The sequence below is a fragment of the Trifolium pratense genome, linkage group LG1, assembly GCF_020283565.1.
Source record: "Trifolium pratense cultivar HEN17-A07 linkage group LG1, ARS_RC_1.1, whole genome shotgun sequence".
NCBI lineage: Eukaryota > Viridiplantae > Streptophyta > Magnoliopsida > Fabales > Fabaceae > Trifolium > Trifolium pratense.
The window spans coordinates 47539010-47566185 of NC_060059.1; the positions used below are offsets into that span (position 1 = coordinate 47539010).

At 33.2% G+C, this 27176-nt stretch overlaps 4 protein-coding genes across 5 annotated transcripts; 1 reads left to right on the forward strand and 3 right to left on the reverse strand.

Annotated features, from left to right (window-relative positions):
- The first annotated feature begins 403 nt into the window (after positions 1-403).
- Positions 404-3954, forward strand: LOC123898929 (thylakoid lumenal 15.0 kDa protein 2, chloroplastic). Its single transcript, XM_045949972.1, has 6 exons — positions 404-965; positions 1057-1163; positions 1844-1934; positions 3058-3126; positions 3479-3588; positions 3682-3954. Exons 1-6 carry the CDS (start codon positions 725-727, stop codon positions 3772-3774), a joined length of 711 nt encoding a protein of 236 aa, XP_045805928.1. The 5' UTR covers positions 404-724; the 3' UTR covers positions 3775-3954.
- A 2526-nt stretch (positions 3955-6480) lies between these two features.
- LOC123895417 (auxin-induced protein 15A-like) lies at positions 6481-6777 on the reverse strand. Its single transcript, XM_045945773.1, has one exon. The coding sequence runs from the start codon at positions 6775-6777 to the stop codon at positions 6481-6483; it is 297 nt and encodes a 98-aa protein (XP_045801729.1).
- A 1747-nt stretch (positions 6778-8524) lies between these two features.
- Positions 8525-8806, reverse strand: LOC123895427 (auxin-responsive protein SAUR71-like). The gene has a single exon (XM_045945784.1). It carries the CDS (start codon positions 8804-8806, stop codon positions 8525-8527), a length of 282 nt encoding a protein of 93 aa, XP_045801740.1.
- A 9104-nt stretch (positions 8807-17910) lies between these two features.
- Positions 17911-26608, reverse strand: LOC123896933 (general transcription factor 3C polypeptide 5-like). 2 transcript variants are annotated; one of them, XM_045947377.1, is made up of 15 exons: positions 26341-26608; positions 25093-25238; positions 24705-24993; positions 24502-24594; positions 24329-24419; positions 23832-23898; positions 23554-23596; positions 22730-22901; positions 22536-22634; positions 21436-21504; positions 20999-21137; positions 20369-20567; positions 19317-19420; positions 19186-19227; positions 17911-18290 (listed from the first exon to the last, which is right to left on the reverse strand). In XM_045947377.1, the coding sequence occupies exons 2-15, from the start codon at positions 25225-25227 to the stop codon at positions 18273-18275; spliced, it is 1560 nt and encodes a 519-aa protein (XP_045803333.1). In that variant the 5' UTR covers positions 25228-25238; positions 26341-26608; the 3' UTR covers positions 17911-18272. The 2 variants fall into 2 exon arrangements, with proteins under 2 accessions (XP_045803333.1, XP_045803327.1); XM_045947371.1 differs by having other exon boundaries at positions 17912-18290; positions 19186-19222; positions 26341-26605.
- Between the last annotated feature and the right edge of the window lie 568 nt (positions 26609-27176).

Here is a 27176-nt window from a genome sequence, read left to right on the forward strand (position 1 = left end):
AGACCAAATCTATGAAATAGTAGAAACATGAGGACTAAAACTTTAAGGTTTAACCTCAAGGAAACTATTGACCATATCTAATTTTATAGTATTTTACAAATTTAAACAACTAAATTAACCGAATCCAAAACTTTATTTCTCAAAAGAAATTGAGAATTTCATTTGAAGAGAGATAAACTCAATAACAGTTAGATGAAATGACAGAAGTTTCTTTTAATTTAATCAAGGTCAAAAGTTCTTTTTAGTTTAATCAAGCTCATTTGGAGATCAGAAGGCTTAAATGATTAATCGTTGTAGTTACCCTGATTCATGTCAAAATAAAAAAAAATTAAAATAAAAAAAAAATAAAATAGGAGAAGATGAACCTAACCTAAGATGAGCCCATGGTTCATGGACACATGTCAGCACCACTCTCTTCCGGCCCCATGTTTCTTTTATACCTTTCAAAAATCTCATTTTGCCAAATTCAAAACGTAGAAATCAAAGTTTTTTCAAATTTTTTCTAGTATAAATTCAGAAAACAGAAATCGAATTTTTTTTCTTAAGGAAAAAAAAATTCGATAAATAGAATCGGAAATTTTTATTAATGGGATAAAAAAGAAATCCTGGAAAAAAGAAACATGGGACAGAAGAGAAGCTATCCACTCCAAAACCCAGCAAGAAAGTGATTGTCTTGAATTGATGAACCAATCATAACAATCTGGCTTCCAAACTGGGAAAGACAATGATGGCGCATTATCCTCCTCTTCTTCACAATCCATCATCATTCGTATCTGTAGCATTTCCCCAACTACACTCACCTCCTCTTCGAACATTATTACTATCCAAAACGCTGTCGTGTCATCTCTCTTCATCACACAACAACAACAACAACACTTGCACTTCCAATTCCACCATTTCTTCACTTACCAAACCTTTACATTTTGCTCTATCCGGTGCCCTCTCACTTTGCTTATTATTCGGAGGTACTACTTACTCATTATTCAACTTTCACTCTTTTTTTTTTCTTATTTAATTTCTATACTGTAAATAACTGAAATTTCTTGAACTTGACAGGAGCTGAATTAGCTGAAGCAGCTAAAGCTGGTGTTAATAAGCCAGAATTGCTTCCTAAGGAGTTCACTACAGTCATTGATGTTGCTGGATTCCTATCCGACGGACAGGTATTAGGGTCCTGTATGGATAAACAACTTAATTATGCATTTATGGTATAGGCAGCAGTATCAGCTTATGTTTAAGCTATTTCTTGTTTTCTACAATAAAATGAAATCAAACTGTTTTCGTATAAGTTATAAACTGTTTTCACAAGCTATTCTCATTTCGGAGAGCTTATGAAAATAAGCTGAAAACAATTCATGGACTAATGTTTATGCCATAAATGAATCTCAAATAAGCTAATCAAATAGACTTGTCTAACCAAGTTCGGTTTCTGGTGGGAACAAGTCTTAGCCAGACTTTACTTACATCGCAGCCGAACTCTGGGATAGCAATAATTTTAAATTTCGTTGTGATCTTTCATACCGCAGAAGATAAAGACCTATGAAATCTTTATATTTTTGTCGCATTTGGGAACTACAATTTAAAACTATCTAATGCTTTTATTTTATTGTGTGTCAAATTAATGCTAGCGTTCAGGGTTCTATGACATAATAGTTTTGGTGATGTTAAAACCTCAAAGCAACTTCGATTGAAGCTGCATTGACCACATTTGGTTGTGATATTCTGTAATATCAAGGATTGTGACATGGCTGCAACTATTATCGCGATTACTATTTAAAACATAGCTAATGATTGTTGCTCTTGGAATAATATTAATGATGTTTTATTGATCATTGATGTGCAGGAGAAGAGACTGACGCAAGAGATTTCTACTCTTGAAGAAGATACTGGAGTCAAGTTGAGAGTTTTGGCTCAGAACTATCCTGATACTCCAGGTCAGGGACGGATCCAGAATTTTTGATTAGTCGGGTCAATGTCATTTGTTATAAATAATGATAATAAATTTTTAAGTTTGTCCTTTACATTACTGATATTAGTATATATGTTTGTCTTTGTCATCAAATTTTGAGTTAATTCCGTCAAAAACTTTCATGTGGCACACCTTAATTAAGTTATCCACGTGTACGATATAAACAGAAACTTGACTAAGTGGACTAACTTATTGTAACGTTTGTAATGTAATAGACGAGCTTAAAACTTTTTAAATATATGAGACCAAATTAATACTTAAAATAAATGTAAGAAATCAAACATGCAATTTAACCAAAACAAATTAACCAAAAAGAAAAACCAAAATAAAAGGCTTACTTGCAAAAATAGTATCTCTATTTTAAAATCAAATTTTTTGGTCCTCAACTTTATCAAACTTATGAAAATAGAGGACAAAAAGTTTGATTTTAAAATAGATAGACTATTTTCACGAGTTTAATAAAATAGGAACCAAAGATACAATTAAGTCAAAACAAAATAAGGAATTAAAAGAGAATACAAGTCCTAAATTTTAAAACCCACTTGGGTTGGTGCATTGGTATTGACTTGGGACCTGGGAGTGTGCTCCTCTTGAGGTCTGAGGTTCGATTCTCTCTGGCGCCATAAGAAAAGGGCGTTGAGAAACTTTTTTTACTTTCATTCTTTTGTATTATGAATATGTGTGTGGAGAAGTTACTTTATTTTATTCCATTTGAGTGCTTGAAAGTTGAAGTGAAAATATTTGTTTGATTGTTTCCATTCCCTCTCCATTCTATGGCAAGGTGATTGTACTTTTATCATATACTACAGTTGCAAAACTTAAAACAGATATTATATTAGTTTGTATAAGTTCCATCGGTGGCCTGTGTGTGGGCAAGACAAAATTTGATGTGGGGGCAACATGTAAAAATGGTTATTTATTGGTTAAAAGATAATTGAAGGAGTGGGGTCAGCTGCACCCATTTTCTATAGTGTGCATCCGTCCCTGCTCCAGGTTTATGCTCAGGGTCTTTGCACAGTTTATGGTTAAGTTGAGGTTATTAATTAATGAAACTTGAAAACTGAAATTTGTGTATTGTTATTATGCAGGTTTGGCTATCAAAGATTTCTGGCAAGTAGATGACAGAACAATTGTCTTTGTTGCTGATCCCACATTTGGTAGAGTCTATGCGACCATGTGCCTATACTTAAGTGTTTGCAAGTAGAATTGCTTTTGTATCTAGAATAAATTTTAACTTGAATTTCGAATTTAGAGATTTTTCCTCCAAAAGTGGTTTTTCGCCTGGAATTTTTAGTTAAACTTATTTTTACGTGAATGTATCCAAAAATATAAAATTTAACGTTCAACTCACTTTTAATCAGAATCAATTCAGTTAAACTGATTTTTGGGTAGGTGCAAACACAAACAATTAGACCTTTCTGTTATTATTGTTCTTCTGTTTTGTTGGTTTTGTTGGTTTTTTTGGCTTCTTCAAAGTAGGTAATGTTAAAGAATTTTTTTGTTGATCAGGAAATATATTGAACTTCAACGTTGGTGCTACAGTTGATTTGGACGTGCCACGTAGTTTCTGGAGTCGCTTAGCAGGCAAGTACGGGAACATTTTCTATTGGAGGGAGAAGGTAAGTTCTGCTTTTCAATGTGCTTGTTTTTTTTATTAGCTTAGTATGTTAATTATTTGATCATTGATGACGGTTTAATACCAAAAAAAATAGGGGGAAGATGCATCTATTGAATCAGCAGTTATGGCAATTTCTAGTTGCTTGAGAGAACCCGTTGGGCCGAATAATTGTTCTGAGGTGAAATAGATTTCTTTCATTCTTCTTATTTCATCATCTGATAACCCTCCTGGAGTCCTAGGTGTATAGAGAACTTAAAGTATGGAGTACGGTACATTAATTTCATCTTTTTACTTGTATTATGTTGAATTTATGTATCTTTTATACTCCTATGTTAATACATATGGGTCATGATGCATTGTATTTTAATCTCGTTGTATAAATAGGAGATGTAAGAAATTATACATCAATGATCAAACTAATTTGTTAATATACAAACTATGGTGTCTTAGTTCAGACTTCAGATGGTGTAAACACTTTTGAAGTCTTCTGCTTAAACTGACAATATTCTTCTTAAGCTGGGGGATCACTTGAGACTTGTTGAGAGTTATCTTTAGTGTTTCCTTAGTCGCTGCGTTGGATGAATCAAGTAAAACACAACTGTGCAACTTGTCCTACTGATTTTTGTCTAAATCCGGATGGAAGTATATTTATAACTGTCTTTGATGCCTTATCCTTTGTAAAAAGTTGTTGATTGGCATTTTGCTCCTTGTTAGGTGTCTCGGTGTCTGGCACAAGCAATTATTTGTAGTAGTCTAAGCCTTTTGTTCACAAAAAAAGTGTATGCATCAATAAATCAATAATTGATACTATATGCATATTAATTTATAAGTGTTAAATAACAAATGGTCGTCGCAAGATGAATAGATTGTATAGCCATTAGATCTGAGTACAAGTTGATTTTGGATTCAGATATAACGGTTCTACTGTCCGCTGCATCTTGCAGCGACTGTTGTAGATGTGCCAAATCCTATCACACAATTCATTCTCTCCAACTATATACAACACAAATCTATCCCCCACTAAATTTCCTTTTGTCCTCGTCTTTTCCTTATTTTCTCTCTCCCCTCACATTCATTTTTATTGTGGCAAGGGCTGCATTGTTGTAGAAGATACTTGCTCTCTTATGATAGATCAAAGATGAAATGTCATTTTTTATAGATAGAGATAGATTTATGCAGAGAGTGAGCTATGAGAGAAGATTAGGATTCATTAGAAGGAGCAAGGATCCTCTCCCATAATGCAACTCCATGTAACAATGAAAAGGAGTGTGGGGTGAAGACAAAATGATGAATAGAGAGAAGAAGATTTAGAGAGTGATAGGTGGAAATTTATAGGTTTGCAAAGAGAAGTGTCACTTTGTGTGATCTTGAGATGTATTTTACACTTACATTCTTTGATAATCATTCACCTATACTGAGAAACAACTATGTAGGTTAACTTATATCAAATTGTTGGGGAGACTGTGGAAGTGGCGGGAGCACAATAAACTAATGGTCCAAGACTATTAAGAGATCTTATCGGAAATATGAGCCATCTCTCTTTTATATATCCAATATTGAACCAATTTATAGTCAATGTACCTTAGAATTTGTGTTGAGTCTAACTCAACCCTTACAAAACGGGATTGTAAGGTGAAGACTACCCATCGCTTATAAACACATTTTCAGGTTATATCTCATCAAATGTTAATTATTTGATAATGGGTAGCCAATAGTTTTTGGATACACCCTAATACTAGTGTTGGGTCACGAGGGAGCCTAAAACACCGGTGTGAATCATCACATTGAGCTAAGAGCAACAACATAAGTGATTTGGACACCACATTTATCTTGGGGATCTTGGATCATTTAACCGTTGTTGTTTCTGGTGCTCTGCCAACTCCCCAACAAATAGTATTAAAGCCATGGTTTGAGTTTGTAGGGAGCGAGAGTAATATCCTGGTGTTTGGGTCAGTATAGTGATGTGGGATGTTCACACTCCATAGACAGTTTGTTGGTATTCAAATATGAATAGTAGTCCCACACTGGCTATAAATAGGTTTGATGTCGAATATATAAGAGGCTCATTTTCGATGATCCTGAATCATTAGACTATTGTGCTTCCAAAGCTATCTCAGACTTCCCAACACATATGGATCCGGTTGAGTGTTTTCATGAAGATATGTAATGTGAGGCATCAAGTCAACTAATTTGGGTTGTATAGTTAAACACTACATGATCGAAATTTTTTATACTGAATAGCCTCTAATGTTCTTTTAGTCTTTCAAATTATCTACACTCATGGAATAACAAATCATTCATACTGAACAATATCAATTTTTTGTTGTTGACAAAATACTTAACAGTGTTATTGATATAAAAACAGTGTTACAAAATATAAGGAACATTATATATCATATTATACATTTTCAATTGGTAACAAAAAGGCTTAATTAATGATTACTATTGTTAATAGTGCCACATCGGTTGTGAGATGACCCAAATATATGTTTATAAAGTAGAGACAATTCTTACTTTACAAGACAGTTTTGTAGGATTGAGTTAGACCCAACTTTCAAATCTAAGATGGTATCAGGTTTCTGATCGGGCCATCCACCATTTATATCCGCGCACCAAACCCAATAATGTTAGGCGCAAACGGGTGTGTTAAGAGTACCCCTGCCACATCGGTTGTGAGATGACCTGGATATATGTTATAAAGTAGAGGTAATCCCCACCTTACAAGCTGATTTTGTAGAGTTGAGTTCGACCCAACTCTCAATTCTAAGAACTATTATAATTATACATCTATCATGATAAGTTAGGAACATCTATCTATCCATAGATCTGCAGTTTATCTATAGTTTGGAATGCTTTCTTGGTTTGCGCCTTAGTTTAGTGATCTCTGGTCATCTCATCTATGACCATCTATAATGTTCTGTAACTGTTGAGGCTGGCAAGGGACAGCAATAGCTCCTTTGTGCATGAAACCATACTCTTCCTGAGCTTGATCAAGTAGTCCTATAAATTCAGGATCACTCAAGTACTCTAACCCAATGATAAACCTTTTAATTTCTCCATCCTTCATTGCAACAACAGCAAAATATCCTTCCCTTACATCCTCTGCCACCAGCTCTTCACTGAAATCATGCCTTTTGTGTACAAAATGTGAGATACCTTTTTGTATCTTCCCAACAAAAGAAAGAACCATCTTTTACTTAATGTTTATAGTGTTTGGTGTTTTAATTTTCTGAACTTGAAAGCTTCTAATTTTTTGAGTTTGAAGATTCTATATGCTGAGTATTGATACTTATACTGTGAACATGCTGAAACACAAGAAAAATGTTTTTCGCGTAGTCACCGTGTGGTTCTAGAAGCCATACACTTGGCGATATATGCATTCATTTATTTATTTTTGATAATTCAATATATGCATTCATTGTGATCTATATTGTTCAATGAATATTATTATTGATATGTCAATTTCTTCTTATTCAATACACGCTAAGCAGCTTGTATCTTTAGAGGGATGGCAAGACATGCTTGTCCCTACCGATAATAATATCAGAGAGTATGGTGCATTGTGTTTGTGTTGAATGGAAGGTGTCTTAACAGCCACAATTATCATTTTTTAAAGATCATTCTTGTGAATATGCATGGAGTCTCTTACTATTTGTTAGGTGGGATTTTTAGTTTGTAATGCATTCAAGTAATCTTAAAATTTAGTTTGAGTCCAACTTAACCTTACAAAACCGACTTCTAACATGAGGGGCCGCTTATAAACACATTTTCAAACAACTCATCCATTGTACTTGTAGTACTCTTTCTAAGAGTGAGCACTCGCTCGCACTTAGTAAGCATGAACCATGTGATTGATTGTTTTATAGTAGTTTCTATGCTGAAAGCATTTTAAAAATTAAGTATTACGAAAACTTTCAAAATGTAGAAGTCACTTAATCAATTGTGAAAAAAAAGTAACAATAATAATAAAATAGAATCTTTCTACCAAAAAAAAAAAAAAAGAATTTACCAACAATAAATTGGTCCAAGTGGTAAGGGTCTTGATCCCCTTCGATTCCCGACTCATGCTTATGAAAAAAATTCAATTAGGAAGCGGAACCCACCTCGTGTGCCCCATAGATTCTCTGACCGAGATTAATTATTATTAATGATAGTGGAAACTTCGTACTATTATGATGGTAACGAAAACCCTGATGTCACATAGTCTCAAAGTTGATCCTAAAATCCCAAATAACAAATTCAAAAGCCAACTAAACACAGGAGATAACATAATGATAACTAAAACTAGCTACTGCTAAAGTGATTTGCTGATTAATCCTCAACTTCTGCTTAGATGCCATCCATCCTCACCTGTCAACTTATCATATACCTGCACAAACGATGAGCATGCATACCTGCACAACTTATCATATTTTTTTCTGTTCTTTTAAATACAAATATTGAATTTTTTTTCTCCGTATTATTTGGTGAATCATGATTGGTTATTGGGGAAGAAGAAAAAGAATTTTTGGTGATAATTTGAGATTTTAGAGTTTTTTTTATTGGGAGAAGAGTTGAACATACGGAGATGAAGAATAAGCAAATGTGGAACAATCATATTTTACATTTTTATTTTAATTTTAAAAAAAGTGGCGTTGAGTTTGCGTCACCTCAACGTATATTTGGAGAAAAATTGGGAGAAACCTACCAAATTAAAAACGAGAAAGCTTAAGAGACCAAAATCACTCAAGAAAAAAAACAGGAAGATTAAAATCACATAATTGCAACACTTGTAAGATAAATATTAACAAATTATAATATTTGATACTAATAAAACACAAATTAATGCTATAACAACCGAATACTCATTGCAATTCATCGCAACAGTTGCAATGTCCGCAACTGCGACCTCAATTTATAACCATGCTAAAAACTAAAATATCCAAGTAGTTAATTATCTACCCTCTAGAACTATGTAGAATGTTCTGCAATTCTTGAGGCCCACAAGGGACTGCAAGAGTTCCCTGCTGTCTAAAACCATACTCTTCCCTAGCTTGATCAAGTAATCTCAAAAATACAGGATCATTCAAGTACTCTAATCCAATCATAAACCTTTTGGTTTCTCCATCTTTCATTGCAACCACAACAAAATATCCTTCCCTAACATCTTCATTGAAGTAGTTTTTGGGCACAATTAGTGAGAGTCCCTTTTGTATTTTCCTAACCAAAGATTTCAGCATCTTGATTAATGATTTCAACAAGCTAGTGAACTCGAAAGTTTAATTATATGTATGAATTTATTTAGAGGATAGTACAGAGTTTAATTAGCTATTTATACTGAGAATTGGGATTTATCATGCATGCATGGGGGAAAATAATTAAACACACGAAATTTCTTGCCACTTGTGATTAGGTATTGCCAAACATTACCATCATTTGGCAAATAATATATCATGCTGATAAGATCAAAATTAATCGCAATAGTTTCATTAAAAAAAATTAGTTTAGAGACCCGAATGTACATGTCTATTAACTTTTATTTGTTAGAATATTTTCTAATATTATGTGGGCTACAATCAATTATGGGTTTTGGTTTTAATAAAAACGGGTTGATGTTGTTGTGATCCATTTGATGATGCTTAAACCCGGTAATTGTGATCAGTAATAATTGGCTTGAACACTAATTCTGATTTGTGTAGAAACAAAGTGTAGGCTCAACTCTAGAGTCCATGATGGGTGGTACTAGGGTTGTTATCTTATAAATAGATAGGCTAGGTCCCCTTTGCCGTCACGTCGTCAAGCTAGCAATAAGCTGAACGCTTGCTCATTTGTTGTCTTCCCCATCAAAGACCTCAAAGACTGGAGCATGTGATTAGGCAGAGGAAGACCTTGTCTAGTATATCGATGTTTTCGATATTGGTGCACTTCCGGTAACGATGATTTATGATTATGATTATCAAGTAAGTGTGTTCTAATCTCATATAATATGTCGATCTCTAAATTGTTAATTATTACATGTGGTATCAGAGCCTCTATTATATGATTTAGAACCCTAATTTATTTTTAATCGTGAATCATAGCCTTGTTTAATCATTAAGAATTTTTTGTTCGGCTATATTTGTTTTCGGTCAATTGACGTACGTTTTTTGTTGGATCAGTGAATTTGATTTTAACATGTTCTATTTGTGTATATGTTTTGCAAATTCACAATCAGTATAATATATATTATTGAGAGTATGGCTCTTTTGTTGCACAAATAACAAATACGTCGATTTTGACATTCGAAAAATATGTATTGATAATTTGTTTTCAAATATTTTCCTAAGGAAAGAATGTAGTTAAACCGCATATGCATAAAGAGATGGCGTTTTCGATTATTTTATTGGTTGTGGTTCATACATGCTGGTAATCCTGTTTAGGCTGTGATACAAACTATTTCTTTTGGAGTCTCAAAATATCAAATCAATTTTACTGCAGAAAGTGCATACTAATTGTTAAGTTAATGTGGAATTACCCTTTAATATTGTGTTTCAATCGAAATTCCTATGTAGTCAATTTTCTTTTATGAAAGAAATTTATGATAATTGATCATTATTGGGATTAAAGTGAGACCCCAAATTTGTGTCTGTTCCAAGTTTTGCAAACTGTCCTATTAGTGGGTTTATTCTTTCCGATAGCCTTTTAGCTTAATTTTATCTTATATATATATATATATATATATATATATATATATATATGCCTTAGCTATCACATTGGTTCTGTGTATGCTGCTAATTTTATAATATTTGGTTTTGTGTTGGCTATAATTTAAAATTTTTAATTCAAGGTCTTGGCCATCTAAAAGGGATTTATTTATATGTGATAGCTGCATTGATGAATATCTTTAAACTAATTGTGTGCATGATGAATATCTTTGGAATCATCATGTTTTTGGCTTATACATGAACCACAATTTAAATTTATTTTCTGTGGAATTTTGAGGTTAAAATCAAATTGATTGTTGATATGTTATTATTAATTATTGTGACGAGGTTTTGCCTCATCTGCTGAAATCTCCTGACCTATAAGCTGCAGAATCATCTCAGTAAAACTTATGTATGTGTAATTGGAGCTGCATTGTATAGGAAAGAATGTGATTTTATTTTGAACTTTGATTAAGGGTTTACTTTTCTAATCTACCATTTAATATACTGATCAACAACACAACATTCTATTGTGCCTGTAGAGGTCAATTTGATTTTCAATATACTCATCTATAATATTTTGAATTTTATGTATGGCATTTTCAGTTTGGTTTCAAATTCAAGATTTTGATTGGTTTTCTTTTGTTCCATTAACCGATATTGGTGTTTAACTGATTATGGTAAAACCAATTGAAAGTTTGTTTTGAAAGATTAATTTATTTATTACTTTGTTTGTTGTTGATCGTGGATAAAATCAACTCTTGTGCACCAGACTTATATATGCCATCATGATAACTTGATAAGTATAATTATGTAAAATATTTTTTATTTTGGTGGCTTTTGGTTCATGATTTTCTTGCTATATATTGGTGTTGAAGTATAGAAGGTGACGTTTATGCAATGATATATTTGCATTCAAATTCTGATTTTTTGATCATATTGTGTGATTGTATTTGCATTCTGTGTTTAACTATTCAAATTGCATAAGTTCATCCTAATTTATGATATGTGGATGGACTTCACCTTCTTTAATATACTCCCACATTGCATAGATTCGTCCTAATATATATGTGTTTGGTTAATTTTACGAATTATAAGTTGTCTTGTTACTTACATGCTCAATCGTAAAATATCATTAGAGATAATAATCTGAGCAACTCTTAAGGTAATTAAAAATTGAATTACTCTTGCATTGATTATTATTATAGTCTTTTATTATGATATAACGGTTTATTGTTAATTTGTGAGCTGTTTGAGATGACGCTGTAAAAGACTTCATTATACTCTCAAATCATTAAAGTTCATTGACTCTAATTGCAAGGATGGATGTCGCACTTTTGGAGGTTAGTTGTGCAAGTATTTATCCTCTTGTGACTTATTATATATAATTGCATATAAGAAGAAATTTGTTTCAATAATATCTACTAGTCCTTTTGAAATTATAAATGTGCAATTATATTTAAAAGTGATATTATTTTCCAAAATATTTTAAAATTAGAGACTCTCTACATAATCATCGGTTGATTTCTTGTTATATACTCCATTTTTAAAAATTTACTCTATTGAGTGGGAGTATTTAAGTTTAATATTTTGAGAGTTCTATTCTGGAAAAATATAAATTTGTGTGACATTGTTTGACATGTCCATTGTGTGATAGAGAAAATAGTTGAATATTTGTTTAAATATTTTAACACTTTTGGATTGGTAAATTCAACTATAATTCTCTATCAAGTGGGAGAGTTTTACATGTCAACCATTTATAAGTGTTTATAGAGACTTATATTGAGGAGTCCTATGTTATTTATAAAAGTTCAGGACTATTTGCTTTATATCCTCAATAATATTTCAAATGAAGTCTCATGTTATTCCGCTGCGTAAATTTGCATTTATTTATTATATTGAGTTGTATGTTTCACAGTAATGATCTCTTATGAGTTGACTGTTTCATAGTAATGATCTCTCTCCCCAACAAAAGACATATAATTATATGTGAAAACTTTTAATTATTGATTCCTATGCAAGAGATTTCGTGCGTTGGTATAGGCCGTTACCATCAAAGTGGGACCGCTTATATTAATTGATGGAATTTTCTTTGTAGTTTGAGGAATGTTTTTAATTGTGACATGTGATTTTCTGCCTAAAGGTGATAATTATATGTTGTAATTAAAAAAATTAATTTGAGATGAAGTTATTGGAGGATGTATCGATCGGAGGAATTTGTCTTCCTAAAAGTGACAACTTTCAAAGTTCAATGTATACTCATTGATTAACTCATCTGAGGTTTTGACTAAGGTTTTGACCTTAGTTGGTGCATTCTGCCCAAAGGTGATTGTACTATTATATTGACCTCTTTTGATAATACTAATCCAACTTGGTTTTGATTCAAATGAATTTCTCCGGTCATGTTTCCATTGAAATGTTGAACATCATAGATCACTTGATTAGTGGGAGATAACTTATATTCTTTTGATATGTTTGATTAGTGGGAGTTTGAATTTTATATTAACTCCTTTTATAAATTTGAAATTATTTGAAATATAAAAATATTTGAGCTCAGTGTTGTTGGGATCACTATGCCGGTGATCAACACTATTTTGGAGCTGAGGCATTATATAAATAAATATTATAGCTCAGTGTTGTTGGGATCACTATGCCGGTGATCAACATTATTTTGGAGCTGAGGCATTATGTGAAAACATAAATAAATAAGCTCAGTGTTGTCGGGATCACTTAGCCGGTGATCAACACTATTTTGGAGCTGAGGCATTATGGTATCTTAAGAACCGTGTAATTTCTCTGGCTTTGAGGCATTTGAGAGAATTTATGTCTAAAATATTGGAGCTCGATGTTGATTAGATCATTATACCGCGGTAGTCAACATTGTTTTGGAGCTTGGACTTGTGGTATCTTATGGACCATAGAATTTCTCTGGCTTTAAGGCATTTGAGAGAAATTGAGGACTGACGAAGAAAATGATAGTATGGTTGAGATCACAAACATATCATTTTCTCGCTACACTCTACACAAATGACTAGTCGACGGAGTTTGGTGGTATTTGTAACCATGGAAGGTGTTGTGTCGATAATGATATAATTACCGCTATGATTCGATATCATTTAACTTTTGTTGGACGTAGTCTTAATTATATGTTGCATCTTGGGATCAATGTGGCCACGTTAAAATATGTTGTCAACCCGAGAGTCGTTTTCAAAATGTTTTCTTCAAATTAAATATACACAATTGATTTTGCCCAAGTGGGAGAATGTTAGAATATTTTCTAATATTATGTGGGCTGCAATCAATTGTGGGTTTTGGTTTTAATAAAAACGGGTTGATGTTGTTGTGATCCATTTGATGATGCTTAAGCTTGGTAATTGTGATCAGTAATAATTGACTTGAACACTAATTCTGATTTGTGTAGAAACAAAGTGTAGGCCCAACTCTAGAGTCCATGATGGGTGGTACTAGGGTTGTTATCTTATAAATAGATAGGCTAGGTCCCCTTTGCCGTCACGTCGTCAAGCTAGCAAAACGCTCATTTGTTGTCTTCCCCATCAAAGACCTCAAAGACTGGAGCATGTGATTAGGCAGAGGAAGACCTTGTCTAGTATATCGATGTTTTCGATATTGGTGCGCTTCCGGTAACGATGATTTATGATTATGATTATCAAGTAAGTGTGTTCTAATTTCATATAATATGTCGATCTCTAAATTATTAATTATTACATGATTTGATATTTAAGTCCGTCATTATATTAACATAAAAATTTATTTAAAATAAAATATTTAAAATTTTGTTATAAAATATTGTTAAAACTTAAAATATATGTTAAACTATTGTTCTCTTTCTTATAAAAGTAAAACTTACTAAATAGGTTTGTTTTTTTTTACTAAATAAATTTGTTTTCTCAAAACTATTGTCTCGTGTATATTTTTTAAAGAAATTATAATTTAATATATTCTAATTATTAGAATATTTTTATTTAGAAGATGTCAAAAAGTTAGCAATAAATTATACGAAGTAATTACTAAGGTATCAAGAAGAAATAAGGCGGCTAACCCTCTTCCTAAATATGAATGGCTCGCATAAAGCTCTCCCCTAAGGGAATTATGTGCAAGGATGACAAAGGAAGTGTCTGGGACAAATATGAATGGTGTTCATACTGCAGAATTTGTTAGACATTGAAGCAATGACCTGACTGACAGTATGGCAATCTATGAAGCATAGACACTCTTCAGACTAGTCGTGTCCTACGTCGGACACCGACAAGACACCAAATACTGTAATGAATGAGATATGAATGAGACATAATGTTGTTAATTAATTTGCACATAAGCACTGTTATATATTGACATAAGAAAATGACACCATACAAAATACATCTAGAATCCTGTTAATTCATTTATTTATACATAAGTAGTAAGCACTGTTATATAGACATCAAAAACAGATAATATGTAGTCATGCACCTTACAAAATACTGTACATCCAGAATTAGTGTTGGTTTGATCTTAAGGAGAGACAGAAAATAATAACATAAAAATTAAAACTGTAGCAAAATACCAATCTAGTGTCGGATGTCGGTTTTAGATGTCAAAATATCTTTTTCTCTTTGCACATTGGGCATTTGGATGATAACCCTACCTTCAAATACAAACGCTATTTTCCTTTCTGTCTATTTAGCTCAATAATTCTACTTTGAACCTGGTTAAGTAAATTCACATATTCTATATTGTTATCCGAAATGCACTGTAGAACAGTTTCAATAGTAGCAATTTCTTGGTCTCGTGCCTTATACTGAGTTCACATTCAACTTATTTATTACTAACATGAAGGTGTGAAATGTTTCATAAAATAAAAATGAATATGAATAAGAAAAACAAACCTTGGTTTCAATGTGGTTAGTTTTCTTGCAATTGCTGTCAGAAATCACTTTTGCACTCTCCACGTGTTTCCACAAAAGATCAATTGATTGATTCTTGTTTGCCATGTTATAAGCACAGATGAATCTAACAGCTTCAATATGTTTCTGCTTTTGTATAAGATTCTGAACTAAACCTGCGAAATGCAAATTTCACTTCATCAAAACAAACATGTGGACCGAATAATAACATCTCGTAACAAACCATTTAAAAAACAGAACAGATACATATAAAGATTACTTGAGAGAGGAACAATAAGAAGTACCTACAAAACTGCATGTAAGTTTTATCCAAGAGAAAAGAGGAGATACTAGTGTCCGAAGAAACATTTCTAAACAAACATGTGGTGCTTACTAGAAAGAGAGAGCTAGCTAACCCCAGAAGCAAAAATAGGAAGTTCGGAAGGTGGTAAAGGTAAAGGCTTTTTATATTTTTCTAATCTACCTTTTCTTTGACAAAGGGAAAGTGAATAGATTAAAGGGTAAATTCTAGTATGGATCACTTCATCAAGTGGTTCATGGTGGACCATGGATCAGTCATGAAAAATATTATAACGAATTCGAATTTTACAAAATCCACCGTTGGATTGAAAGTTTATATCATATATATCATCCATAGAAAAATTTAGAAAAATTGAAAATCATTTGATATGTTATTGAGACAAATCAAGATTAACGGTTTATTGAATAACGTAAATCTTGATGGATTTCAATAACATATCAAATGATTTTCAAAAAATTTTAAAAAATTTATGGATGATCTATACGATATAAACTTTCAATCCAACAGTGAATTTCGTAAAATTCATAATCGGTAGATCATTTGTCCACGGTGGACCACTTGTGAATAGGCATGGCATAAAACTCATACCCGCGGGTATCCACCCAAACCATACCCGTTTTGACGGGGAAAACCCGAGTTGACTAGGTTTGGGTTCGGGTTTGGGTTTTCCCCGATTTCAAAATATGGGTTTGGGGCGGGTAATGGGTACACTGATACCCACCCCGAACCCGTCCCCGAACCCGCCCCGCTTGTACTAAAAATTAGATTTCACCTATTTTAAATTAGAAACGCTTAAACAATCTCTTAAATTACGTTCATATATTTTATATTTTAATTTGAGTATTAAACAAACCATTTTCTCTATTTTTTTTTCTTTATTTAAAAAATATTGTTGAGAGAAAATAATTTTGGACATTTAACTTTTTTTTTAATAAAAAAATATTAAAATATAATTTAAATTCATGTGGAAAGAGACGTAATGGGGATACCCGAAACCCGATGGGGATACCCGATCCCCGTTGGGTATGGGTTTGGGGTTATCATTTTTATCCCCGCTCGAATTTGGGATGGGTTTGGGGAAACCCGAACTTTATGGGTTTGGGTTTGGGTTTGGGGAGGGCAAAACCCGTCCCCGCCCCGCCCCATTGCCATGCCTACTTATGAAGGTGGTCCACCGTAGTATTAGCCTAGATTAAAGTCCTGTAAAATGAAGAATACTGTATAACCCAAACTTGATGGGGGTGGGTCCACCAAATCAACCCTTTTTTTTTTACCCTCAGGTTCCTAGGGGAAGGGGCCCTAGTAGTCCAGAGTTCGGGGCGAGTTCTGGTATCAAGTGGTTCCAGTCCTCTCCCAAATGTAGTTGCAGGGAATCGAACCGTGGTCCTCCCTACCAAGTTCAACTTCAATCACCACTGAACCAACTAACATTTGGTAAATCAACCTTTATCTTCTTGCACCGTTGATGATCACATTTATAAGGTAAATTTAATTTTTTTTTTATATCATATAATATATGAGTTTGTCTAACATGATTAAGTGGTGTATGATGTACAAATTAGTGATATCGCTATAACGAATGTGAATTTTACAAAATCCATCGTTGAATTGAAAGTTTGTATCATATAGATCATCTACGTCAAATTTTAAAAAAATTGAAAATCATTTGATATGTCTTTGAGACACATCAAGATTAACGGTATTTAATAAAAACTCATAAACCGTTAATTTTGATGAGTGTCAATGGCATATCAAATGATTTTCAATTTTTTTAAAATTTGACATTTATGATCTATATAGTACAAACTTTCAATCCAACGGCGGATTTTATAAAATTGGTATTCGTTATAACGATATCACTAACTTGTGCATGATGCATCACTTGATGTGGTTGTTAATATTAGAATTGGCCATCGTATATATGTTATAAGGGGGAATATATCTTATAAAAAAATAAAATAAAGGGGGGAATAGTAGTATAATTTTATAAGGGGGAATAATAGTATATCTTATAAAACCCACTTGGGTTGGTCTGGTGGTATTGGCTTGAGACTTAGGAGTGTGCTCCTCCTCGAGGTCTCAGGTTCGATTATCTCTGGTGCCAATTTGGATGGGCTAGTTTAGCTTCTTCAAAAAAAAAAAATAGTATATCTTATAAAAAAAAAAGGGGGAATAGTAGTACAATTTTATTTAAATAAGACTTATAGTTAGGGAGATAGATAGGAAAGACATTTTTAAAATGTCAATAAAATCAGTGTTATAGGGTTGCACTATTATGAGTAGGAGTATTTCCCTAAAGTTGTGAGTATCAATTTAATTTCCTGCATTAACATTATTCTAAAATTATTTTAAAAATTGAAAAATGTTAATCACATTTGTCTCTCTAATAGTATTTGGCTATTTGCAAGAACTATGATGATTAATGACATAAAGTTGATAAAATCATAGATGCATTTAAAACCAAAAGATGTTAAAAACTCTAGATACTATATTAACTTTATGTACATAAAGCTAATAAAGTTAAAAAAATTAAATTAAAAAAAAAAAACTATCTACCACCATCATATATAACTTCAACAAACGTTCATGCCTGCACCAAAAAGATGTTAATGGTCCTCTAAACTAAACAGTAAAATCTCCAGTTACAATTCTAGAAGGAATCTGTTTCTGATACTTCTAACTGTTGGCAATCATTCTTCAGAGTAGTTGTCACTATCTTCCTCGTATACATGGTATTCTTCTTCACTGCCATTTTCTTGCGCTTTGTCACCGCCAATTTCATCAGATGGAAAGCTACCAAAAAGCTCTTGTAAATGGGTCATTGAAATATTAGTATCTGAAAATTGTGAAGGAATTCAAAGTGCCTGCAGGCATTTCCATCATATTTGCGAAAACAGTAACAATAAACTTGGCCATCAAAATATCATGAAGATACAAGAATAATGTAGACCTTATTGTGATTGTAAGAGTGCACATGATTAAAGTAGAGTTTTCCCTTTCTGGATCCGATTTAGCTGCCGTCAAAATAGCCCAGGGACGCCGCAGTTAGAAATCTCAACTGTTGAATTAAGATCGGATGCTTCCTATTCCGATCTCATCAAATTAGATTTTCAGTACTAACTTGGGATACAAAGAGTTCAATCTTCTTGATATAACAGTCGAGATTTACTAGCTACAGTGACTGACTGTAGTGTATTCTAACCGCAACTAAACCATAATAAAATAAAATTAATCACTCTTGTTAAGAGAGCCTCTTACTAGATCCAGTGTTCAGAGTTAGTTTCACGGTCATTTATGCAGAGGAATATCCTAATCAAAGACCAAAAAATAAATAAAAAATTTCTATGTAATCTACAATAACAATTTCAACTTTCCATGAACGCTGCAAAGATCAGTATTATACTACCAACTTGTGGTAAAGATTGGAACTGCTTAAAGAGAAAGGTGGAAACACTAAAGACTATACACTTAACATGAGTTTTGGTTGAGGGACATACACTTGAGGGAGGCATAACTTACGAGACAATTAGGTTCAATGCCTTGTCTAGTAGCCAAACAATAAGAAAAATTAACTTCAGCATGGAAAATATGAAATGTGAAGCAACAAGGTAACCTCAATTACAGGATTCGGAATCTTCTAGTCACATCCACATCAACAAAACTCAGACCAGATAATAATGAGGGTCCAAATATAAAACATTATTAAACTTAGTTCAAATAGAAAAGGATACGAGAAGGAGATGGCATTGGCATTTCAGTATCCCCTGTCTACACAAGCAACAAAATAAATTAGAAACTATCCAATTTAAAAACCATAATTGCTAACCAAAAAAAAAAATTGAAAAACAAAGATAAGAATTACCAGATCAAGTTCTTCTTCCAATTCCTCCTCGTCATTGTTATTAGCCTCAGCTGCCTCCACATCATCATCTTCAACATTGCCAGGCTCTTCACTTTCTTCCAAGCCTTTTTCCAGATACAAATTGTTTTATCATTCATTGTTCAACACAACAAAAACATCATTTACCATACCAATATATAGTAGTTTTTAGTAAGAAAATAAAATAAAGTTTGGTTTTGTATAAATGATTTCCCAACTTTGTTCATAGTTATAACCTAAGAGTTAATTAGAAAAATTATAACCTAAGAAACACGGACACTCCTCGGATTAGGCTTGTCACGGTGTCGGACATGCATCAGTGCCCGACACCAACACATATGATTATATTGAATTTTTTAGAATTGAGTATTGGGCCTAACTCAACCCTACAAAACCGTTCTTAACACACACCCTAGTGCCAAGCGCTATGGGCTTGAGGCGCAGGCAGATATGAAAGGTGGAGGGCCCAATCAGAAACCTGATTACAGGCGGCCGACGAAATGGCCCAGCGAATCGTGGATAGGCTCTGATACCATCTTAGAATTGAGTATTGGGCCTAACTCAACCCTACAAAACCGGCTTGTAAAGTGAGGATTGCCTCTAGTTTATAAACACTTAGTCAGACCATCTCGCAACCGATGTGAGACTTCTTAACAGAATTATTTCATTTTCTCAAATTATTATTGGTGTCAACGTGTCTGTGTCGTGTCCGGTGTCAGTGCTTCATAGATTATATAACCCATTACCATATTTTGCAGCAAATAACCACTGAAGCAAAGAAACTAAAAGCTTTTGCTCAGAGGAACCAAGATACAATTTTCCCTTATCATGTTAGATCATATAATACCAAAAATAAGTATTATGTTAAGATCTCTTGAAATAGAGAAGTGCATTAGAAGTGTAAGAACTAACCAAAGGTTTAAATTCTTCTAATATACATGTTATTGGACATGACAATAACTTACACACTCTATTAAATCCTAAAGCAATATCATTACGAAGAATCATGAAAAATCCTGAATAGTAGACATAACCTGCATTAGCTTGCTGGCATTCTTCTCCACCAAGCTTCACGACAGTCCTATTGCATTCTCTTTTCAATTTTTCAAACTTGGAAGTAGCGGCCCTGAGTAAACTCTCTGCACCAGGTTTGGGAAATAATGATAGGTACCTCACCATGAGACATTGTCTAAGACAATTGATCTTGTTGAGTGAGAACCATCCAGACTCAAACTGCAAAAATAACATGTAAGATGCAACTTAGATAACTGATGGATTTTCTTGCAGTCACTTCATACAAAATGTAAGGTGCAACTTAGATAGTTAATGGAATTTCTTGCAGTAACTTCACACATAAAAGATAAAATCAAGCAAATTTATCATTTTCTATTTGTTGTGCCATAAATTAATGCAACTCAATACGACAAATTCCAGAATTGATAAAATAAACCAGCGACTTCATTGGCTGTTGATTGTTCATACAAAAAGGAAAATAACCACTTTTACGTCACCTCATAAATAACCATATAAGACTCTACCTTTATGTCAGGGGAAATAAGAACAAGTCAAAAGCTGAGTAAAGCATGTATGTCTCTTCAATGTGTGACAATGTCAAATGCACCATTATAAAATAAACGAGATATTACTTCATATGAAAATCTTACTGTGCAAGTTGCCTGCATTGGAGGCTTATTTATTTCAGATTGAATATAATCATCAACAAGCTCAAAGAACTGTAAAGATGTCTGGAACTTATGAGGGAAAGTACGAAATGCCCATATATCCTCCCACCTTTGATTCAATCTGCATGAAACAATAGACTTAAAAAATGGGAACCCAACACAAAATGAATGATAGTAATCAAAGTGCCAATAACTAGTTATGTTATATCAACTTGGAAGTCTGCAAAGAAATTTAACTGAGATTGTAAAGGGTTCCAAGATATTTTTCTCTTCACTTGTGTGTGTCTACACATATTATTCAGCATTTGCTATTCTCTATTTCCTTTCTTATGCATATACACATGTATTAAGTTACTTACAAAATACAGTTAACTACTTTGCGCTGAAAAGAAAGAGATAAGTCAAACAAAATGACTTACTTATTGGCCCGGTGAGTATCACAAAAACTTCGTAATGGGACTGGTACTCGATAATCGATTCTTTGATAACTGCAAAACCAAAAATTTAAACACGTTTGATAGATTAAAGATAATATGATGTCAGATCTTTGGGTTGTGGCCACTGGCCAAGTAGGTTTAGTATTCAATGGTACATTAGTATAGAAATTATAACACTAATTACAGACAATATTTCTTAATGTTACAGATCACAATACCTATCAACTACAAGAGGATATATAATGTACACAATAAGCATGAGAAGCATGTGAATGATTCTAACATTATTTGTGACCCCCGTCGCTGATCTAGTGTGTATTATAAATTTGTTACCTACGTATTGAAAGGTGCACAGGAATAACATTTTAACTCAGAACACAGTAATCTCGTACAAAACATAATAGCAACACAAAAATAACAGAACACAGATAATTTTAGCAATCAAGTAAGTTAAGACAATCACATATAATGCATAGAAGAAGACTCCATCCAACTACTGGATTATAGAATGGAAAACAGGAAATCACAGAGCAGCAGCCTCCTCATCAAGGGAAAGGCCCCAATCCTACTGACAGAAAATATTACTTATAATCCCAACAGACATGCCCCCTCCAGATTAAAAAAAATCCAACCTACTAACTAATTTGCTGATGTAGCATTTTTTTTAGGGTCTTGTTAATGAGTGCCCTAAGGGCATTTTTAAGGATTCCAAATAAAAAAATTATTTATTGAAAAAGTTTAGTATTTCAATTTCCAAAGCATTGAATACACACATTTTCATAAATACTTACTATTTAAGGTTATTAAACAATGCCCTTAGGGCGCTCGCTAGCGTTTCCCTTTTTCATTGAGCAAAGTGGCACTCTTTGGAATATCATTTTTCTTTCTCCTTACATAAAACTTCAACTCCTTTGGCCTACTATAATAGGCTCATAGCTCAGCCCAAATCCATGGGATTGGACATGCATATCATCATCTAATAAAAACTTTATCTGATTATCATGTGACCCAAACACTTTGAGTGCAAATGTATGATATAATTGAAATCCATGAATTATTTAAAAATTAGGAATAAGTCTTACACGCGAGAATCAGGATCTTTGCGTGGATCATATCCCTTCTTTATCCAGAATCTTAGAAATGGTCCACTCGAAAAGTAGTAAGCAATTCTACATAGAAGCCTGCAAGAGCGATTGGAAAGTCACCTTATTATCAGGGCCAAGCAATTAAATTTTTTAAAATTTGAAAGTTAATCTGCAGAATTTGCACAAGTCACCTTCTCAACATGCCATGTGAAAAGCTTAAACCCTTATCAAGCAACCGTTCAGTAAGTGAGTTTTTGGACCATATAGGCTTCTCATCAAACATTCTAGATATAACCATTTGTGACTCCCACTGATCTGAGCCTTGTGGTATGTATTCCTCCCAATTCACTTTTTTAGGAATTTGTAAGACAGCTAAGTAAAACCAGAACCACAAAAGTGCTTTGTTGCAATATGTTTCAAGATATTTTACTTTATAAAGTGAAATAAACATCAAAATAGAAAACTTAAAACAATTTATTGAAATGAAAATGAAAAAATTAGTAGCAATCTATTCTAGCATTCCAACATCTTGTGTCAAAAAATCAGCTAAACATCTTGTATCCCAGAATGTACAACGAATGACAATGACATCAAACAAAACTAGTTTTCCTTATTATAGTGTTGCTGGGAACATTCAATCGTAAAATTTGGAAAATCACTAAGCAAATAATTTTTTTGGCATTAATAAAACTGATACTTTTATACAGAGAAATGAAAATGACAATTGAGCATATCTATTTTGAATACATGTAATTCAAATACCTTTTAATAGAAAACTGTTATGCAACTGGAAAGATATTATATTATATATAAAAATAAATAAAATAAATAAAAACGCTCGCAATATTTTAATCATGGATTCGGATATATAAAACAGGAGTGAATTTAAGCAAAAAGTATCCTACATTCGTGGAGGGAAACAAAAATAGGCATATTATAATCACATATTCACATAGAACATTTCAACGTCAGTAAGTTTCAAATATGCTGGTTCTACTAATGGAGTATAGGATATCTTTAATGTAAAAATCAAGTGCAAGAACTGGCTCCATGTCGATCTGCACAAAATATTGCAACATGTAAGTTTTCTTGCTATAAATATTTCATGACTGGTGCCGCAACATCAATCACACCTTATCCCCCCACTAGTTGTATATGACCAATGCTACCCAAACAAAAAACATGTAAAAACTATTTTGCATGTTAATCACTATGAAAAGATATGCACAACCCATTTTAGATATACCCAAAGGATTGAATTATAGGCCTACACTACATTTGAACTAAATTTACCTCAAAATGGGTCTGTACAATTTCCTCTTCTTTCTTTTTTGAACTTGACACGGTAGGTTTACTCAAGCTGAAATAAGAGAAAGAATAAAAAGCAAGATGAAATTTTCCAGTCAAAACTTTAGAAAGATAACCAGCGTAAATGTTACAATAAAAATCTTTGAAAGCAAATAACAAAGTAAAATAATATAGCAAAACTGAACATAGTATAGTACGATTAAAATCTTCATGGCCACCTACCACCAATCAGTAGAGAGACAAGGCATGAAGATCAAAATAAACTAATTAAGAATCTACGATAACCATCTGAATTCCCCAAGCCTCTCTAACGGGTAGCATAAAGGTATGGTAGATGGCACTATAAATGTACACAAGACAACCCTTCCATCATTTAAACATTTTGAATGGGTTCTATATAATTGTGTACTGTATAGTATATTCCATGATTTTTTATTCAATAAGTGAGTGATCACTAAAAAAGTACAGTTAGATGAGCGTACACTAAATCTTCTGGCATGTCTTTTGGAGCAAAAATTGGAGGCACTATGAGCATAAAATCATCATCAGCCACATCTATGCGACCGCCCTTAGCTATGAGAGAATACAAACACACATCACTGACATAGTAATATTTCCATTAAACACACTTCAAACATTGAAATAAAATAATCACCTAAATGTGTTTCTTCTGGCTCTGACAAATTTCTCTTCTTCCTCTTGGCAACATCCGCATGGACAGGAACAACATATTGGTAGTCTGTCATTCCTTCATGATTTGCAAAAAAAACATACAATTTGGTCTGAAGGTTGGACAAAGATAATCAATCTACACCATATCACCAAAATCAATTCTATTTCAAGTTTCTAAATACTAACCTTCAAAAAAATAAGCCTCGGGAACACAAGCAACAATATCAGCACAGATATTTGCCTCTTCATCTACTTTATCAGCAGCTCCGTTCTCGCTTTCTACATTATTTGCTTGCATCACATGCTCCATTCCACCCATGCGGTTAGAAGTTGTGGCACCATCATCAGGCAATTTTCTCTTGGATATTTTCAGAAGCAAAGCATTGGTGGGACGACGCACCCCAAAAGCAGGATGAGAATAAGGGTCTTCAGGACGGAACCAGAGCTCTAATTTGTTTGATTCTGAACTGCGAGTCTACAGATCATGACCAAGGTCATAACTTTAATTGAGTATGGAGAAAAAAAATGTGAATAATAACAATAATAATAAATTTTAACAAAATTTTCCAAGTACCTTAAGGATGCCTTGAGTTCCGCCCAGTGTGTCAACAGCACGAGCGGAAGAGGATGGATAACCAGGATAGTGCACCAGAAATCCCTGAGGCTCCGGTAGAACCCCAGAGATTGTGCCATCCTTGATCAATCCCATTAACTTTTACCCTGCCATCGTCGAGATTTCAATACTTATATTAATTTTTGAGCAACAAATAATAGTTGATTGTCAAGTAATATCATAGAAGGGAGAAAAAAGTAATGATGTCAATCTCAAAATATTACTGGTAGTTCTACTTCTGAGCAGTGTTGGTGTGTGCGTATGTGATTGTGGGAAATGAATCCTCTTCATTTCCCCTCTCAATTTCTCCTAACTGTTACTAAAGTTTTGGTGTGATTGGAGGTATATAAAGGATATTTTGACTCCACCTAATATCAAAAATCACAATATCGAGTTTATATTTCTAAGCTACAGTAACGAACCGTGTTCTAATCAATAACAACAAAGTCAATGTACATGTATAGTGCAACTACTAAGCCTCAACACATCCCTTCCCCAATAAAATCCAAAGTCAATGTACATGTTCCATGTTTGCATAATTATGATATGGTTGTTTTGAACTCTACTTCCATTTTAGATCATTTATGCCCTTAATGCAAATAAATGGACCTTATGGAAAACTTCTACAAAATGAAAAAGAACAATGGTGTATTGACAATTCATATAGACAGGTTAATAAAAAATTATCAATCATCGTAAGACTTAGCTTCTTCGGTAGTAGATGGAGTATCTTTATAAAGACAAAATTACTAGCTAGAAACACACTTTCTTAACTAAGCACCATTGATAACCCAGACATTGATAACATAATTTTGAAAAACTTTCATGTGTCAATAAATCAAATGATCAAACTACCATACTCATCATACTTCCTAAACCATACTCAGAGATAAATTTGATAGAAAAATACCAACAAAAAAAAAAAAAACCAAAACTTTATTTTAAAAAAAATGTTAACTTTATCATCCAGCATAGCATAGGAAGACAATATGATCAATTTCACATATGGAATTAGTTTCTGACAATACCAACTCAATAATGAAGTAAAGTTAGAAATCTCAAAACCCAATTTATCTTTTTCTGTTTAAGACAGTTAAACAATAAAACAGACACACCAACGAACTGAACTCCAAAACATGGTAAAGATGAAGAAGATGAAATCACAAATTAGCAAATAAGAAGAAAAAACTGAGCAATTAGAAAACTGACCTTGAATTTTGTTTCCCTTTTCTGTCCGAACTGAGCAATTGGACTGTCACTGACACTGGAGCGCCGTCGCAAGTGGTGGGAGACACGGTGGGCACTGGTTACCAGTAAGGACTGTATTCCCGAGTGAGACTTACTTGGTGGATTATAGGAGTTGGTGTGGCTGTAATGTTATTTCCTGCAGTTTAATTCATGATTTTTCTCCATGAACACTCTTCCTATTAGCCATGTCCCCGTGTCAATGTCCGACACCGATGCTTATGAGTTATGATTACATTGAATCAATTTTCAAATTATTATCGGTGTTAAGATATCATATCCGGTGTTCATGTCTGTGCTTCATAGAAAAATAGTACTACTTAATGTGTTTGTGATACAATAAACCTTAAAGTTTTTGTACAAGTCACAACTCTTTGGAGTAAGGATTCTCTCCATTGGAAAGTCCCTCCCGTAAAATCCACGCCACATATTGGAAAGACAAAAATATAAATAAAAATGGAAAGATTGAATTTTAAGGGTAAGGAAAACATTGCAAACCCTTCAGTGAGATTGTCGTTGGAGACAATCCATTCCCCGACTCTTTGATATAATTGCAGTGTTGATAACTTAGATGTAAACGAGAGAGAACCGACTCTCAAATGTTCTACTTTCACATATATTCAAAGTGGTAGTAGATGTGTGAAGTTTTGTAAGGTTAATTTGTCAAGTAAGTATCTCAATATTAATATGGTTGACTCATTGACATGCTCGCAAGTGCACAAGTATGTCGTCGTAATAAAAATAATTTCGTTCCAAGAAAATTATAGTAATTATGTATGAAAAGATTAGAGAAATGATGA